Below are 15326 nucleotides of genomic sequence, written 5' to 3'. Positions count from 1 at the left end.
CCACCGTGTCCTGGCTGTGTCCTCTGCAGGTGACTCCACCTCCCTGTGCCTCAGTTTCCACACCAGTGTTCTTCAGGAGGATGAAATGAGGGGGTGTTTGTGGAGTTGGCTTCTCAGTGCGGCTGTTTTTCTTGTCATGTCTTGGAGGTGAAGAAGGTTGAGTCCCCTGTGGGGAGGTCTCCTTTGGGGGGGGCGCAGGTGCTTCAGCCCTAGCCTCAGTCCCGGGTGGGAGCTCCCCTCTGCCCCAGACAACCATGTCGCAAACCCTTGAGGAGTGTCCTGGATACAGGCCCTTGCTTTTCCTCTGGAAGCTGAGTGCTGCAACCTTGCAACCTCGGTCCAGTTGGAACAGGACTGGGGACTCATCAGGCGGCAAGAGAGCCCCAGTTAGCCCCTACCAGCCTCCTCCTGTGTCCTGGGGGGTGGGCCATGGCTCCTTGTCATTTGGTAGCTTGAATAGGCTGGATGGGAGAGGTCCTGGCAGCCCCCCACCCCAGTGTCGTTAACAGCTCCCTTGACTTCAGCACTTTGTGCCAGACCCTGTGCTCAGTGCTTTGCCCACAGCTGCTCCCCAGCGTCTTTGTGGCCCCGGTCTACAGGGCCAGCAAGCCTGCCCGTGCGGCAGAGTGGTATTTGAGCCTCAACCCGTGTGCCTCCGGAGCCCTGCTCCTGGTCACCGTGCCCATGGCCTTCGGAAAAGGCTCTCCAGAGTAGCCCTCTGAGCTTCTTCAGGTGTTTCCAGGTGTGGACGAGCCATCATTTTATTCAGGCCTCTGTTGATGAGCTGTGTGTGGTGTTCTTCCTGCCCTCTCTTTATAAACATGACATCACACTATGCATCTTAGGTTTTTTCACGCCACAATCCCTCATTATTTATATATATTACATCACTTCATTGCCTATTTTTCCTCCTAATATATTCATCATATCTTTCAGGAGCTCTGTGATTTCTCTGAGCCCCCAAGTTGGCACTTTTAAATTTCTAAGAGGACAAATATAATTTGATAAAGCATATCACAGAATGTGTGGAGACCTGGTGGCGCAGTGGTTAAGAGCTCAGCTGCTAACCAAAAGGTTGGCAGTTTGAATCCACCAGCTGTTCCTTGGAAGCCCTGTGGGGCAGCTCTACTCTGTCCTATAGGGTCACTAGGAGTTGGAGTCGACTTGACAGCAGTGGGTTTTTGGATCACAGAATGTTGTCTCCTTTTGGGGGAAAAAACAGGGAGATTAACGTAGGAGTTGGTATGTAGGCTGTGACTCGTTCCAAAGGGGACATGGGGCAAAGCCAGCTGAGCAACACCAGCCTGAGGCAATGGCTCAGGCGGAAGAGGCCAGCCTGGCCCCACGTTGGAGCGGACTTGTGCCACCCCCTTGATCCCTTCCCCACACACCTACTGAGGACCTGGCCAGGTGCTGGGGGCACATCACTTATGGCAAACAGAAGTGCTTTCCCTCCCGGGCAGACACACCTGAGCTGTGGGGTCAGCAGACTGCCTGGACTTGGGAGAGTCTGTGCCTGGAAGGGAGGGAAGGCAGTGTGCCAAGCCCCGGTGGTTATGTCCACATGTACGAATGTGGGTGTCTCATGAAACGGGGTCTCACGAGGGGTAGGCCACTTCAGGAGCCTTTTTGTGGTAAAGGGGGGCCCTTGAGCTTCGTTCTCAGTTGCCACTCAGTTTAGCATACCACTGAGCTCAGCAAGAATTGCCCTGACCCTCAGCCCTGTGGGAAGGTCTTTGTGATTCCAGCTGCCAGGCCTGGAGCAACTGCTGTGATTTACTGGGATTTTGTGTTTGAATCTGTGCCTCAGAGCCCTCGTCTGTAATGTGGGAGGAGGGGGTAGGTTACAAGAGGGCGGTGGGATTGAGATTCCCACTTCCCCTGCCTGGAGGCAGCCAGGGCTCCAGCTTGCTGACAGCCCATCCAGAGACACTCCTGCTTCTAGAGCAGGGGGTCTGCAAGAGCATCCTGCCGTTTTCCAGCTCTAGTAACACAGTCCTGCACACAGTTCTACATCTGACTGAAGAGGCCTGACTCAGCTGTGTCCTACTCAGCACAGAGACCTGCCGGTCCTTCCTCTCAGCTGCCAGGTGGCACCTCTCAGCAGCCCCAGGGGTTAGCCTAGGGGTTAGATATTGTTTCATCGGCTCTGAGACTCCATCCTCTGGAAGACACTGTTCTTTTATATAATACTAAAAACCCCAAAACCCAGCGCCCAGTTAAACCAGCATAGGTTTACAGCAATTGTAAGAAGCACCGGGATTCCAGCAGTGTTAAGCATGGGAAACTGTGCACTGCTGTACTGGTGGAACACAGAGTCAGCCCCACTGGAGAGAGAAGGAAGCGGAGACTTGGAGCAGTGCAAGGGGGTATGGCGTCAGCTTCACACTCCTGAGTCCCAGTTCCAGCCCCCTGTTCCCTGCGTGACCTCGGGCAGGGCCTTGGCTGCGTGGAGCACAACAGGAACGATGCCCTCTGCCCCCTGGGCTGTGGGGCAGATTCAGGAAGGTGTGTGTGAGGGGCTTACCCTGTTCTGACTCCCATCAGAGCTGGATGAAGGCACAGGGCTTATTCGCATCGTTGTGACTTGGGAGGTTGCCTGCTCGTCCTCTTTGGATTGTCTCCTTCTTGGTGAGCATTCTGTTTTTCTCACTGGTCAGGTGGTTGTTTTAGAGACAGAAGCAAAATACATGGGGGATTGAAGATGTGTTGAGATGAACCACCTAAAACTGTGGTGTGCTAGGTCAAAACGGGGGAATGTTGGCAGTTTAGTATCATTCAGCCAAATATGTTTTTCTTTTTGGTCTCTGGCCATTTTCACTCCTTTTCCTAGCTACAGACAGAACAGTTGGCAAGTATCAAAAGAAAAATTTTCCCCAGTGAGTTCTAACTCATGAGTGACAGACAGAACTACTTTGTTCACCAAACCGGTCTCCCTTTTGCTAGGGCCCGGCTCTCTGTCAGCTGATTCCTTCTATGTCCTGTCCTGCTGGGACCCTGTCCCGACCCCCCTCCTCGGCTACAGGCCTCAGAGTCCCATCAGCCAACTCTGGCCTCGTGTGAGATCTTCAGCTTCTTTGGCTAATGAATGCTTCCTTCTACTCTTGGTTTTCTCTTACAAAACCTTTGTGGCTTGTAAACTTGAGGTTGTTGTTTGTTCTGAGGAACTCTGAGGAGGGAGCCACGGCTCCCTCATTTAGGGCTCAGGGTGGCTGCTCATTGTCAAGAGGCTGTGAAGAAAGGTGCCTTGAAGTGCACCTGCTGGGCCCTGGCCAAGCCAGTGCCGGCAGGTAGATGGCCTCCCTCCTCGTTCCACTCCTGCCCTCTGCCACCCACCACAGCCGGGCTGCCCTAGTCCCATCAGCTCTCCCTGGCTCAGGGGCCATTGGGCCATTTGCTCACCCCCTGGAGGATGACAGCTGCAGCTGAGCTGACACTCAGGGCCCCCCGGGGTGCACGTGTCCCCACAGGGAGGAGTGGATGCAGGCCATCCAGATGGTCGCCAACAGCCTCAAGCAGCGGGGCCCAGGCGAGGACCCCATGGACTTCAAGTGTGGCTCCCCCAGCGACTCTTCTACGGCTGAGGAGATGGAAGTGGCCGTCAGCAAGGCGCGGGCCAAGGTGGTAAGTGTTGGGGCAGGTGACCAGGGGGTGGGGGCTGCTGACCTGCAAGCACCCCCTGTACAGGTCCTGCCGGTCGTGGGTGTCCATACAAAGTGTGCAGTGGCCCAGCAGAGAGACTTCGTGACTGCCAGGCAGAAGGGGTCGATTCCAGGAGGTGGATGCCCTGGGGCTGCTCTGTGTCCATGGGGCATGGGGCAGCCTGGGTAGAGCCGCTGCCATGGCTGTGTTCAGTTTGTGCACAGGGAAAGCCCCAGCCTCCTTGGGGCAGGGTGCCGACCTGCCCCTCCCTGTCAGTACCCTTGGTCCACCCTCGCGGGCCCATGCCGGGAACACCAAGGCCTGAAGGCTGCTTCAGCACACACAGTTGCTGTCCAGAGCCTCCCTTCCGGCCTCTAGCCTGAGCCGTTCGGCAACAGCGTCCTTTGCTTTTTCTCTTTCTTTGTGAAAATTTCCTCCCACGGGGTATGTGGCAGGCGCTGACTCCCCCATCTCCCTTTTTTTCCCTCCTGGGCAGACCATGAATGACTTCGACTATCTCAAACTCCTTGGCAAGGGCACCTTTGGCAAAGTCATCCTGGTGCGGGAGAAGGCCAGCGGTCGCTACTACGCCATGAAGATCCTGCGGAAGGAGGTTATCATCGCCAAGGTGGGCGCTCCCAGCCCCTGTGGGAGTCACGGTCTGGAGGCTGAGCACCCACCATGCCTTCCACCACCCCTGTCTCCTCTCCCCCTACAGGCTGTCCCCCTTGGGCTCAGTCCTGCCAGGGCCGGTCAGGGAATGGGGGGTGTGAGGCCCAGAGACCGCAGGCAGGCTCATGTGGAGTCCCCCACCCCATCCTCTGGGGGCTGAAGGGCTGGAGAGGAGGTCCCAGGAGGCGATAAAGGGCCTGTGGGAGGCTGGGGAGGGTGGGGCTCGGCTGAGGGTGGCCCAGGGGGAGGGCTGGGCTGGGAGTGGAATTCTGTTTCTTTCTCTTTCACCTTTTTAAAGTTTTTATGATGGAAAATTCCAAACCTATACAAAGTTTTAAAAAGAAAAATAAATACACTGAATTCCCATGTAATTATTATCCAGTTTCAATAGTCACCAACGTTTGGCCAATCTTGTTCATTAGCTCTGCCCCCTCCCCCGTTTTATTGTTCTGGAGTATCTTCCAGCGTATTCTAGTCATATCATGTCACCTTTACATACCTAGATACGTATCTTTAACACGTAAAGATTTTAAAGAGTATAGTCATGGTACTGAAATCATACCTGGAGCCCCCGGGTGGTACAAACTGGTAACATGCTTGGCTGCAAACTGAAAAATTGGAGGTTTGAGTCCACCCAGAGGCACCTGGGAAGAAAGACCTGGCGTTCTACCTTTGAAAGATCACAGCCACGAAAAACTCTACGGAGCATGGTTTTACTGTGAAACACATGGGTCACCATGCGTTGGAATTGAGTCGACTGCAGCTGGTTACTGGTTATTATCATACCTAACAAAACGAACAGCAATTTCCGGTGCCGTTGGCCCAAGGCAGGGTTTCCCAGCTTCAGCACTGTTGACGTTTTGCCCCAGATCATTCTTTGTATAGGGAACCATCTTGTGCATTGTAGGGTGTTCAGCAGCATCTGTGGCCTCGGCACATTAAAGCCAGCAGCATCCCACCTCCTGCATTTGTGACAATCAAAAAATGTCTGCAGACATCACCAGCCATCCCCTAGGGCTAGCACTGTCCCAGTGGAGAGCAAGGGGTCTGAATTGTCGCAGGTGTGCAGCTTGGCAGCTCTCCAGGTAGGCAGGCTGTGTAAACAGAGGTCAGACGAGCCTGTGTCGCTTGGAGGGCCTGTGAGTCAGCGTGGACCCAGCCCTAGAGTGGCGGCGGAGTCAGTGGGTCAGGTTGGGCTCAAAAAGTTGCATTTTTCACAAGTTCCCAGGTGATGCTCATGCCACCGGTGTGGGGACTCGAGTCTACAGCCTTGAGTGGATCGTTTGTTCTTTTGGCAAGGACACTCCGTAGATGGTGACCCCACATCCTGTGGCATCACTGCAGGGGTCTCTTCATGTCTGGTGCCCCCCTGCAGTGATGTTACAGTTGATCTGTGGGTCCCAGTGGTGGGATGGTGGCAGCCTGATCCTTCCATCGTAAAGTTCCTATCGACTTTTCATCTCCTGGGTCTGGGAGCCGCCCAGGATCCTCGTTGGGCTCCATTGTTTGATTAGGGCTTGTGAATGGTAGTGTTTGAATCCTGTCGTTCCTTCTGCATTTATTGGCTAGGAGTGGACGTGCTTTTCACCAAGACAGGGCTCCTCACCTCCCTCAGGGTGGGGCGGGCAGCCTGGTGTTGGCCACCAGTCTCGCATCCGGCACTGTCTGTCTGCAGGATGAAGTCGCCCACACAGTCACCGAGAGCCGGGTCCTCCAGAACACCAGGCACCCATTCCTCACTGTGAGTTCCACGCCCCCTCAGGCAGGGCCTCCAGGCCAGCCCGTTTGGACAGAGCTCAGGGAGGGCTGAACCTGGCCACTGTGGCACACAGATGGGATGTAGGCCGGCGGGGGGCTCCCCAGGTCAGTGGGGTAGCAGCTTCTTCATAGCCAGTGACGTCATGTAAGCGCCTCAGCCGGCTGACCTCCCACGGTAGAAGACGGTCCCGCAGAGTATGACTGCTGTGAATTAGGGGCACCACGCACGGCGGGTCACGGTGGGAACCTGTGTTTCTGCCGTAAGATGTAGTCCTGGGAGCAGATGTGTTGTCACTGTGCTGCTGTTGCTTAGGCCTGGTAGACGCCCCTTTGGGCTCTTCGCTCCATCAGGGCCAGCAGCCAGCAGTTAAATGGCCCAGGCTAAGGATGACATGTGGGTCGTGTCTTCAGGCTCAGTTGCTGTACAGATGTCCTACTAAGCCACAGTCCTTACTCAAGTGAAGTCTTACCAGGGACCTCAGTGTAAAGACAGGTAACAGAGTTGTCATGTGTAGGGTCCACTCAAGGGCCTCTGAGGAACTCGCTGTACGACTTCTCAGAGCCGAGTCACAACTAGTGTTTGTTGACTGACAACGTGTCTGTCCTGGTGCAGGAAGCCATCATGCATTGTGTGTGTGTGTGGGTGTGTGTGTAAATTAACACATTTTACTGTTAAGACGAGGAGGAGAGATGTAAAACAGCTCTAGTTGCTCAGAACAAAAGTTCTCCCCGGCCGGCCTCTAAAAGGCTGTGCTGGAGGCGGAGGATGAGATAGGTCCACATAGTAGGCCTTTTCCTGCCCGCTGAGCCAGGCATTCACTCAACATCCCCCAGAAGGTGAGGTTGGGCAGGTCAGGGCTGGGGGCATGTGCAGAATTAGCTGTGCCCCGCCTCCCGGGCTTGGCAGAGCCTCCTTCCCGCCTCCCACCCCTCAGGCGCTGAAGTATGCCTTCCAGACCCATGACCGCCTGTGCTTTGTGATGGAGTATGCCAACGGTGGTGAGGTGAGCGGGCTGCCCCGCCTTGCTTTTGAGTGTCTCCTGAGAGTGGGGGAGGCCGAGAGGGAGCTGTGGGTGAAATGGGGGGCCCGCGGGAGAGTCAGAGACATCAGAGACTTGCTGAGGGTCATCTTGTTTCACCCTCCCCACAACCCCTCTGCGCAGGCGGGAAACCTGAGGCTCAGACAGGTTGAGTGACTTGCCCCAGTTCAGGGTCCAACCCAGGTCCAGAGGTGTGGAGAGGACAGTGGGATGAAGAGGGTGGTTGGCTCATAGTTTGCAAAGGCTGTTCTTAAAGGTCCCAGAGAAAACATATGAGGCTTGAAGCCCATCAGTCCTCTGTTTCCCCGGTTCCTCCTGTGCCACTTGCTGTTGCTGAGTTGCTCTGGCTCCCTCCCTGTCACCCCTGCTTGTCCCTCACCTCCTCTGTGCACTTGGATATGACAGCACAGATCAGATTGTTTGCTCCGTCTGCCCAATTGGATTTCTGCTGTCTGCAGCTCATGGTTGTGGGCTCCTTTTTGCTTGCTTGCTGTCACCACTTGTCCCTCCTGCCCTTCTTCCCTCCCTCATCTTCTGTCAGCACCAGCTGGCTGTCCATTGCTCCTCACCCCTTGCTGGGTTGCTCTTGTCTCAGGTAAGCTCCTCCCTGCTTTCTGTCCCTCACTCTGTCCCTTTCACTGTCACTTGCTGGTTCATGAAGCAGGTATTGCTCTGTCACTGGGCTGGGAGCCAGGGTCTGGGAGGGTGAGGGCAGGTCGGTAGGCTGGGCACCTGACCTCACCCACCCCCCTGGCAGCTGTTTTTCCACCTGTCCCGGGAGCGTGTCTTCACAGAGGACCGCGCCCGGTTTTATGGCGCTGAGATCGTCTCGGCCCTCGAGTACTTGCACTCTCGGGACGTGGTGTACCGCGACATCAAGGTGAGACATGGTAGCCTCTCAGCTCTGCTCCCTTGGGGTGGGGAGGGTCGAGGCCATGGAGGATCCTGTTCTTATCTGCCAAGCTTCCCGGACATGTGCCCGGGGGCTGGCTCCCTCTGGGCCCCTAGCCCTCCCCACCCAGGGCCAAGGTGGTAGCTCTGGCATAAGCAGCCATGTGGTGGGGACCATTCCGAGCCTCTTGTGAACACTTCTGTGCTGCTGGAGGGTGGATAAGTTGTTACCCAAAAAAAAAAACCAAACCCAGTGCCGTCAAGTCGATTCCGACTCATAGCGACCCTATAGGACAGAGTAGAACTGCCCTATAGTTTCCAAGGAGCACCTGGCAAATTTGAACAGCTGACCCTTTGGTTAGCAGCTGTAGCACTTAACCACTACGCCACCAGGGTTTCCAAGTTGGTACAGCTGCCTCAGAAGATGGCTTGGCAGTGCCCACTGAAACTGAACACAACGTTTTCTAGGACCCTGCAGTCCCACCTCAGTAACATGCACGCGCTCACAGCAGGTGGTTCACAACCCCCTAACTGGATGCAGCGCAGATCCCTGCTGACTGCAGAGTGGGGGGTGTGTTGTGGTACAGCCACTGGGGGGCGCTCCATGCAGCAGTTCAAACCAGCACACCACAGCTCCACGCCCCAGCGTGGTGGCCTTTCCCAGGCGTCGTGTTGTGCGGAAAAAAAACCGGACAGACCGATGAATCTATGTTGTTTACAGGCATATGCGTAGCTGGTAAAAGCCTGAAAGAAAAGCAAGGAAGTGAAAGTTGCTTCCAGGTCGGGGGGATAGTTAATAACTGGAACACGTGAGGGGCCTCTGGGAACTGGCAGCATTCTTTCTTGACCAAGTGGAGGTTACACAAGAGTCTACTTCATACTGTTTATTAAATTGCATGTTGGTGTTTTTGTTTTGTGCTCTTTCCTGGGGTACATTTCAGAATTAAAAAAAAAAAAAACTAGAAAAACAATAAAAGGTAGTGCTCCTCCCACCTGAGGCTGGGAGAGTATGGCCAGTACACTCCCCCCTCGCTGCCCAGCAGCTTGGGACTGGGCCTGGCTTCTCTGATTTCCCCCTGCTCTTTTCTGGGCTAGCAGGCGGGGAGGTGTAGGTCCTGATGCCCAGAAGCTGCTGGCATGGCGGCTGCCACCCCAGCCACAGCCCCCTCTAGGAAGGGGCTGGTGCCGGAGGCGCGGCGGGAAGCCCTGGAAGAACGTGCCCCTGACCCGTTGACTTTTCCTACAGCTGGAAAATCTCATGCTGGACAAAGACGGCCACATCAAGATCACTGACTTTGGCCTGTGCAAAGAGGGCATCAGTGATGGGGCCACCATGAAAACCTTCTGTGGGACCCCGGAGTACCTGGCGCCCGAGGTTTCTGGGGACGGGGGGCGTAGGGACATGTGAGGCCCGGCTGAGATCCCTGCTCCCCCGCCGGCCCCTGTCAGCACCTCACGGCCCTCCTCCCTCAGGTGCTGGAGGACAATGACTACGGCCGGGCCGTGGACTGGTGGGGGCTGGGCGTGGTCATGTACGAGATGATGTGTGGCCGCCTGCCCTTCTACAACCAGGACCACGAGCGCCTCTTCGAGCTCATCCTCATGGAGGAGATTCGCTTCCCGCGCACGCTCAGCCCCGAGGCCAAGTCCTTGCTTGCTGGGCTACTTAAGAAGGACCCAAAGCAGAGGTGAGGGCTGGCGCCTGCCCGCCCGGCCACTGCCGCCTCTGATTCCTGGGCTGGACAAGGCAGTGTCTGCAGGCGCGCACTCGTTCTCTGCGTGCTCCACACGTGGATGTGCATCATTCCCGCACAGCTCCCGCAGGGAGGCCTCATACTCCATGCCACCTGGTTTTATGGTGGGACGCTGAGGAAGGAACAGGGCGGTCCCCTGGTCTGGGGTCCCTGAGTTGTTGGTGGGAGAGCCGGGTGTGAACCTGGCCATGCGGCCAAGCCGCCTTCACCCATCATTCTACACATAGGTGGGAGGGTGGGCTGCAAGGCCACACAGGGCTGAGTTGCAGTCTCCCTGGCTCTGACTCTGGGCTTGTGAGTTCCCCTCTCTGAGCCTTGGTTTCCTCATCTGCGAAGAGGGCATTTATGGCGCAAACAGATTCATTGAAGGCTGTTCAGGGCCCACACATAACAGGCCCAGGCCTGCCCCGAGTGGCCGTCTCCCAGAACCTGGCTGCCCTGGGGGTTGGGTGCTGACGCCCATCTCTGCCCAGGCTTGGCGGGGGGCCCAGTGACGCCAAGGAGGTGATGGAGCACAGGTTCTTCCTCAGCATCAACTGGCAGGATGTGGTACAGAGGAAGGTGAGCCCCACAGCCGCCCACCCCAGCAGGAGCTCCCCAGGGGCCCAGTCCTCCCCTCCCAGGGTCCCTGAGTCTGAGCTCCTCTCCTCGTAGCTCCTGCCACCCTTCAAACCTCAGGTCACATCTGAGATCGACACAAGGTACTTCGACGACGAGTTCACAGCCCAGTCCATCACAGTCACACCCCCGGACCGCTGTGAGTGTCGGGGCCCTTGCCTGGTGGCCTGGGCTGTGAGGAGGGGTCGGGTCTGCTCTTGGCCCAGCTCCCCAGGAAGGGAACACTCTACGTCTGGACAGTTTGCCCTGTGGTCTGCTCGCAGGGCCTCTCACTGTTGGCCCCCCTTGGACTTGGTGGGTGAAGGGGCCAGTGGGATACAGGAGCCATTGGCCGTAGCACATTCTGGGGCTCTGGGCTCCCGGCGGACAGCCTGGAGCATTGTCACTGGTGAGATGACACACTTAATCGTTGTCTTCCTAAATTGCCTGGGTCTTTGGGGCTGGCCAAGTGCTGGGCAGTGCTGACAATAGCAGTGACCAAGACTTGTGGAGCCCCAGGCCAGATGGGGAGATGGACCTGTGTGCAGCGTGACAGCCTAGAGCGTCAGGACTGGGTGGGGGCACCCAGAGGAGAAAAGCTGACCCTGCCTGGTGTCAGGAGACTTCCTGGAGGACACATGTCCACTGAGCTGCACTCCAGGCTGAGGGGATGTGCAGACACCCTGAAATGGGAGCAAGCATTGCATAGTCAAGGAACAGAAGAAGGCAGGGGAAGGGGAGGAAAGGGGGGGTCAGGGCCAGAGGAGGCAGGACCTGGGGGCCACTGTGAGGAGTGGGAGCATTTTCCTGAGGGTCTTGGGGGGCCATGGTGGGTTTCGTACAGAGGAGCACCAGGGTTACCTCAAGAAAGTTCCCCGGCCGGGTTGGAGAGCGGATTGAAGCAGGCGAGAGCTGAGGCCAAGGCTGGGCACTGGCCGAGAGGCCTGGGGTGGACCAGGGGATTCACTGGGGGGAGGGGCGGGCTGCAGGGCTGAGGAGCTGGGCTCTGGCCTGAGGAGTGGCCCACACTGAGGTGAGGTCTACCAGGAAGGAAGCTCCTCAGCCTTCCTTGCCCTTTCTGACGGGCCTGCCAGTGTAGTTCCTCCAATGGTCTGACCACAGTCCTTCCTGTGGCCCTTTCCTTTGGTGTTCCGCTCCCCCGACCAGGGAGTCTGGGCCCCCTGAAGGCCAGCCCCCTAATCTACCTCCCCAAACCCCACAGATGACAGCCTGGGCTCCCTAGAACTGGACCAGCGGACCCACTTCCCCCAGTTCTCCTACTCAGCCAGCATCCGCGAGTGAGCAGGCCCCGCCAACTACAGGAGGCACGGGTGGCTTTTTTTAAAACCTTTTTATTTTGCTCTTCTTTGTGTCCTCGCCCCTCACCTCCTCACCCCATTCCCAGCTCTTTGTTCAGCCCTCTCCCAAACTCCTCAGCCATCCCAGCAGCCCTTGCCTCCAAGGGAGTGCCTGTCCCCCCTCACCTTTCTGTCCAGACTAGTGTTGGGAGACTCTCCAGCTCCTGCCCCAGGACTGGGCCTTTGGAGTGCTGGGAAGATTATTATTTTTTTAACCAACACAAGCCCCGACGAGGGGTGAAGCGTGGAACGTGGCCACCCATCTACGCGCTGCTGCTGCTGGACAGAGGAGGTGGCCTTCTCGAGGGATTCCGTGTCCAGCAACGGCCCTGGTGCTGCCTGCTGTACTGTGGCTTAGGTTCCGAGTGACCTGACATGAGGCAGTCCGGCCTACCCCCATGGGGGCAGAAAAGCAATAATGTCCAGGACCTGGCGGGGGCCTGGGGAAGCTGTGGAAGCAGAGGGTTTAGGGCTCCCTCGGGTGGATGGCACTGTGTCCTCAGCTCTACCCTTGGGGAACCAGGAACGGCCTGGGGGTGGGCACTGCCTCCTGGCCCTGCTTTTGCCCTGCCTGCCCGCAAGCTGCTGTCCTGGCTTTGGGGATGAGGCAGGAGGAACATTTTGGGGCAACCCCTGCCCCCAGCTCTGTGCCTTACCAGGGTTTCCCTTCTGCTGGACCCTGGGCGTGGGCCCGGCCCCATCGGAGGGCGAGGGCAGGGATTACCTGTTCTCTGCCTGAGGCAGAGGGGCGCCCGCCTTGGCTGTTACACATCTCACACCAAGACAGTATTGGGCCCGTAGACAGGTGGAGGAGCGGGTGGGGGTGGGAGTTTGGTCTGTGTTGGGGTGGGTGGCCTCTGAGAAGGGAGGTCACCTCCCCTCCCCTCCCCCTCCGCCTGTCCAAGGCCCCACGTTCTGCAGCCTTAAGGTGAGCATGAGCAAGTACACGGCTGTGCTGTGGGCACTTGGTGCCTGGACGCGCGTCAGGGACACGGATGCACACAGGTGTGCGTGCTTGAATCTGCACGAGTGTGCATGTGTGCTGTGTGTGTGTGTTTGTGAGGGCAAGCGTGGCCAGGCCCTCAAATGTGTGTGTGTGGTGTGTGTGGCTCAAGCATTTCGTCCCTTGGGGTGGCGGCGGGAGGGTGCTGACCTAGTGGGAGGAGCCATGCCTGCCCTGCCCACGTCTCCCCTCCTTTCCCTTCCTCTCCCACCCAATATCTCCAGGTGTTTGGAATTTGATTTTTGTGGTTTTGACCCTCCCAACCCCCATCCTGTACTAGACCGTTCACAGAAGGGCATCATGGGGCGGGGATGGGATAGGTTGGTTTGGGTGGTAGGGGGTCTTTTTCCTTTTTGTGTGTGTGTCTTTTCTCTGACATCTCCCCCGCCCTCTGGCCTTTCTGAATTTCTTCTTGTATTTGTACGGTACAAGCAATAAAGACCAGGGCCCAGCCTGCATTTGTGCTGGCCTGACACCTGGGACCCTCCCTTGCTTATGGAGTCCAGTCCCTGCGCACCAGCTGTTCCCATCCGTTCTTTTCAGAGGGCCCTGCCCAGCCAGAAGGTGGGGTAGCAGGTGGGGGAGGCCAAGCAGAGGCTGGAGGTGGGAGCAAGCTAGGTGTGCCTCTGGGCTTGGGCAGCTTGGGGTTGAAGTGTGCCCATTTCTTTCTGGTGTACAGCTTAGTGATAACAGCTACATTAATCAAGTCGTGTAACTGTTACCCCTAGTCGATGCTCATCACCATAGACAAAAATTTACTACTTCCCAGAGGGAGATTTCATCTCTCCCTAATGGGCATCCTTGTCTCGTTCTTATTCCCAAGGGGGAGGTTCTCAGTATTTCACCATTGAGAATAATGTTGGCTGTTAGTTTTGCATTTATCCCCTTAATTATGTTAAGGAATTTCCTTTCTGTCCCTGTTTTGCTGAGAGATTTTATCAGGAAAAGGTTTTGGGTTTTATCAAATGCCTTTTCTGCATCTATTGAGATGATCATGTGGTTCTTTTCCTTTGTTTTATTAATGTGTATTACATTGACTCATTTTCAAATATTGAACTATCCATGCATTCCTGGAATAAATCCCACTTGGTGTATAACCCAGAACCCAGTGCCGTCGAGTCGATTCCGACTCATAGCGACCCTATAGGACAGAGTAGAACTGTCCATAGAGTTTCCAAGGAGCATCTGGTGGATTCAAACTTCCGACCCTTTGGTTAGCAGCCGTAGCACTTAACCACTACGCCACCAGGGTTTCCAGTGGTGTATAATTCTCTTAATATAGATTTCTGTTCACTAGAATTTTGTTGAGGATCTTGGCATCTGTATTCATGAGGGATATCAGTCTGTAGTTTTCTTCTGTTGTCTTTATCTGGTTTTGGTGTCAGGGTAATGTTCCTCTTCTGTATTTTGGAAGAGTTTGAGCAGGGCTGGTGTCAGTTCTCTGAACGTTTGGTAAAATTCCCCAGTGAAGCCATCTGGTCCTAGGCCTTTTGTTGTTGGGAGGCTTTTGATGACTGATTCAATCTCGTTATGGGTCTATTGAGATTTTCTATTTCTATTTATGTTAGTATAGGTAGGCTATGTATTTCTGGGAATTTGTCCATTTTGTCTTTTCAAGTTTGTTGGAGTATAATTTTTCATACTATTCTCTTGTGATCCTCTATTAATATCTCAGTTGAATCTGTTGTAATGTCTCTAATTTCATTTTTTATTTTGGTTATTTGCACCCTCTCACTTTTTTCCTTTGTCATTCTAGTCCAGTGGTTTGTCTGTTTTTATTGTTTTTTTTTTTTTAAAGAACCAACTTTTGGTTTTGTTGATTCTCTTGTTTTTCTATTCCCTATTAATTTCTGTTCTGATAATTTATTATTTTCTTCTAGTAGCTTTGGGCTCCTTTTGCTCTTCTTTTTCCTTCAGGTTGTAGAGTTAAGCTATTGATTTGAGATCTTTTTTTTTAATGTTGGCATTTATTGCTATGAATTTCCCTCTGAGCACTGCTTTCCCTGTGCCTCATAGGTTTTGGTGTGTTGTGTTTTCATTCTCATTCAATTCTAGGTATTTTTTTATTTCTCTCTTGATTTCTTCTATGACCCATGGGTTTTTTTAGTAGCGTGTTGTTCAGATTTACCCTTTTTCTTCCTGTTATTGATTTCTAGCTTCATTCCATTATGGTCTGAAAAGATGCTTTGTATGATTTCAGTCTTTTTAAATTTATTGGGATTTGCATTGTGTCCTAAAATGTGGTTTATTCTGGAAAATGATCCATGTGCGTTAGAGAAGAATGTGGGTTGTGCTTCTGTTGGGTGGAGTGTTCTATATATGTCTGTTAGGTCCAATTGTTTAATAGTGCTATTCATATCTTCTGTTTCTTTATTGAGTGTCTTTCTAGTTGTTCTCCGAAAGTGGTGTATTAAAGTCTCCTACTATTATCGTAGACCTGTCTGTTTCTCACTTTAATTCTGTTAGAGTTTGCTTTATCAGTTTTGGGGCTCTATAGGTACTTATAATTGTGATATCTTTTTGGCAAATTGTCTCTTATAATAGATTTTGACTTAAAGTTTATTTTGTCAGATAGTGGTATTGCCATACCTGCTCTCTTTTGGTTAGTGTT

General features: G+C 54.5%; 1 protein-coding gene across 3 annotated transcripts in view; it reads left to right on the top strand.

Moving 5' to 3' along the window:
• The window catches only part of AKT2 (AKT serine/threonine kinase 2), a 59449-nt gene extending 44331 nt beyond the window's left edge, over positions 1 to 15118 (top strand). Inside the window, exons 5-14 of one of the 3 annotated variants that reach the window (XM_003420778.3) lie at positions 3471 to 3624; positions 4139 to 4270; positions 5990 to 6055; positions 7008 to 7076; positions 7870 to 7992; positions 9250 to 9378; positions 9477 to 9691; positions 10231 to 10318; positions 10412 to 10514; positions 11577 to 15118. In XM_003420778.3, coding sequence (XP_003420826.1) covers positions 3471 to 3624; positions 4139 to 4270; positions 5990 to 6055; positions 7008 to 7076; positions 7870 to 7992; positions 9250 to 9378; positions 9477 to 9691; positions 10231 to 10318; positions 10412 to 10514; positions 11577 to 11656 — 1159 coding nt within the window. In that variant the 3' untranslated portion in view covers positions 11657 to 15118. The remainder of the gene's footprint in view (positions 1 to 3470; positions 3625 to 4138; positions 4271 to 5989; positions 6056 to 7007; positions 7077 to 7869; positions 7993 to 9249; positions 9379 to 9476; positions 9692 to 10230; positions 10319 to 10411; positions 10515 to 11576) is intronic. The other 2 variants (XM_023539912.2, XM_023539913.2) reach the window with 2 other exon arrangements.
• The last annotated feature ends 208 nt before the right edge of the window (positions 15119 to 15326 follow it).

The sequence above is a fragment of the Loxodonta africana genome, chromosome 11 (genome assembly GCF_030014295.1).
Source record: "Loxodonta africana isolate mLoxAfr1 chromosome 11, mLoxAfr1.hap2, whole genome shotgun sequence".
Lineage (NCBI taxonomy): Eukaryota > Metazoa > Chordata > Mammalia > Proboscidea > Elephantidae > Loxodonta > Loxodonta africana.
Note: the sequence above shows the minus strand (reverse complement) of the source record. Positions and strands in the feature narration are given on the sequence as shown.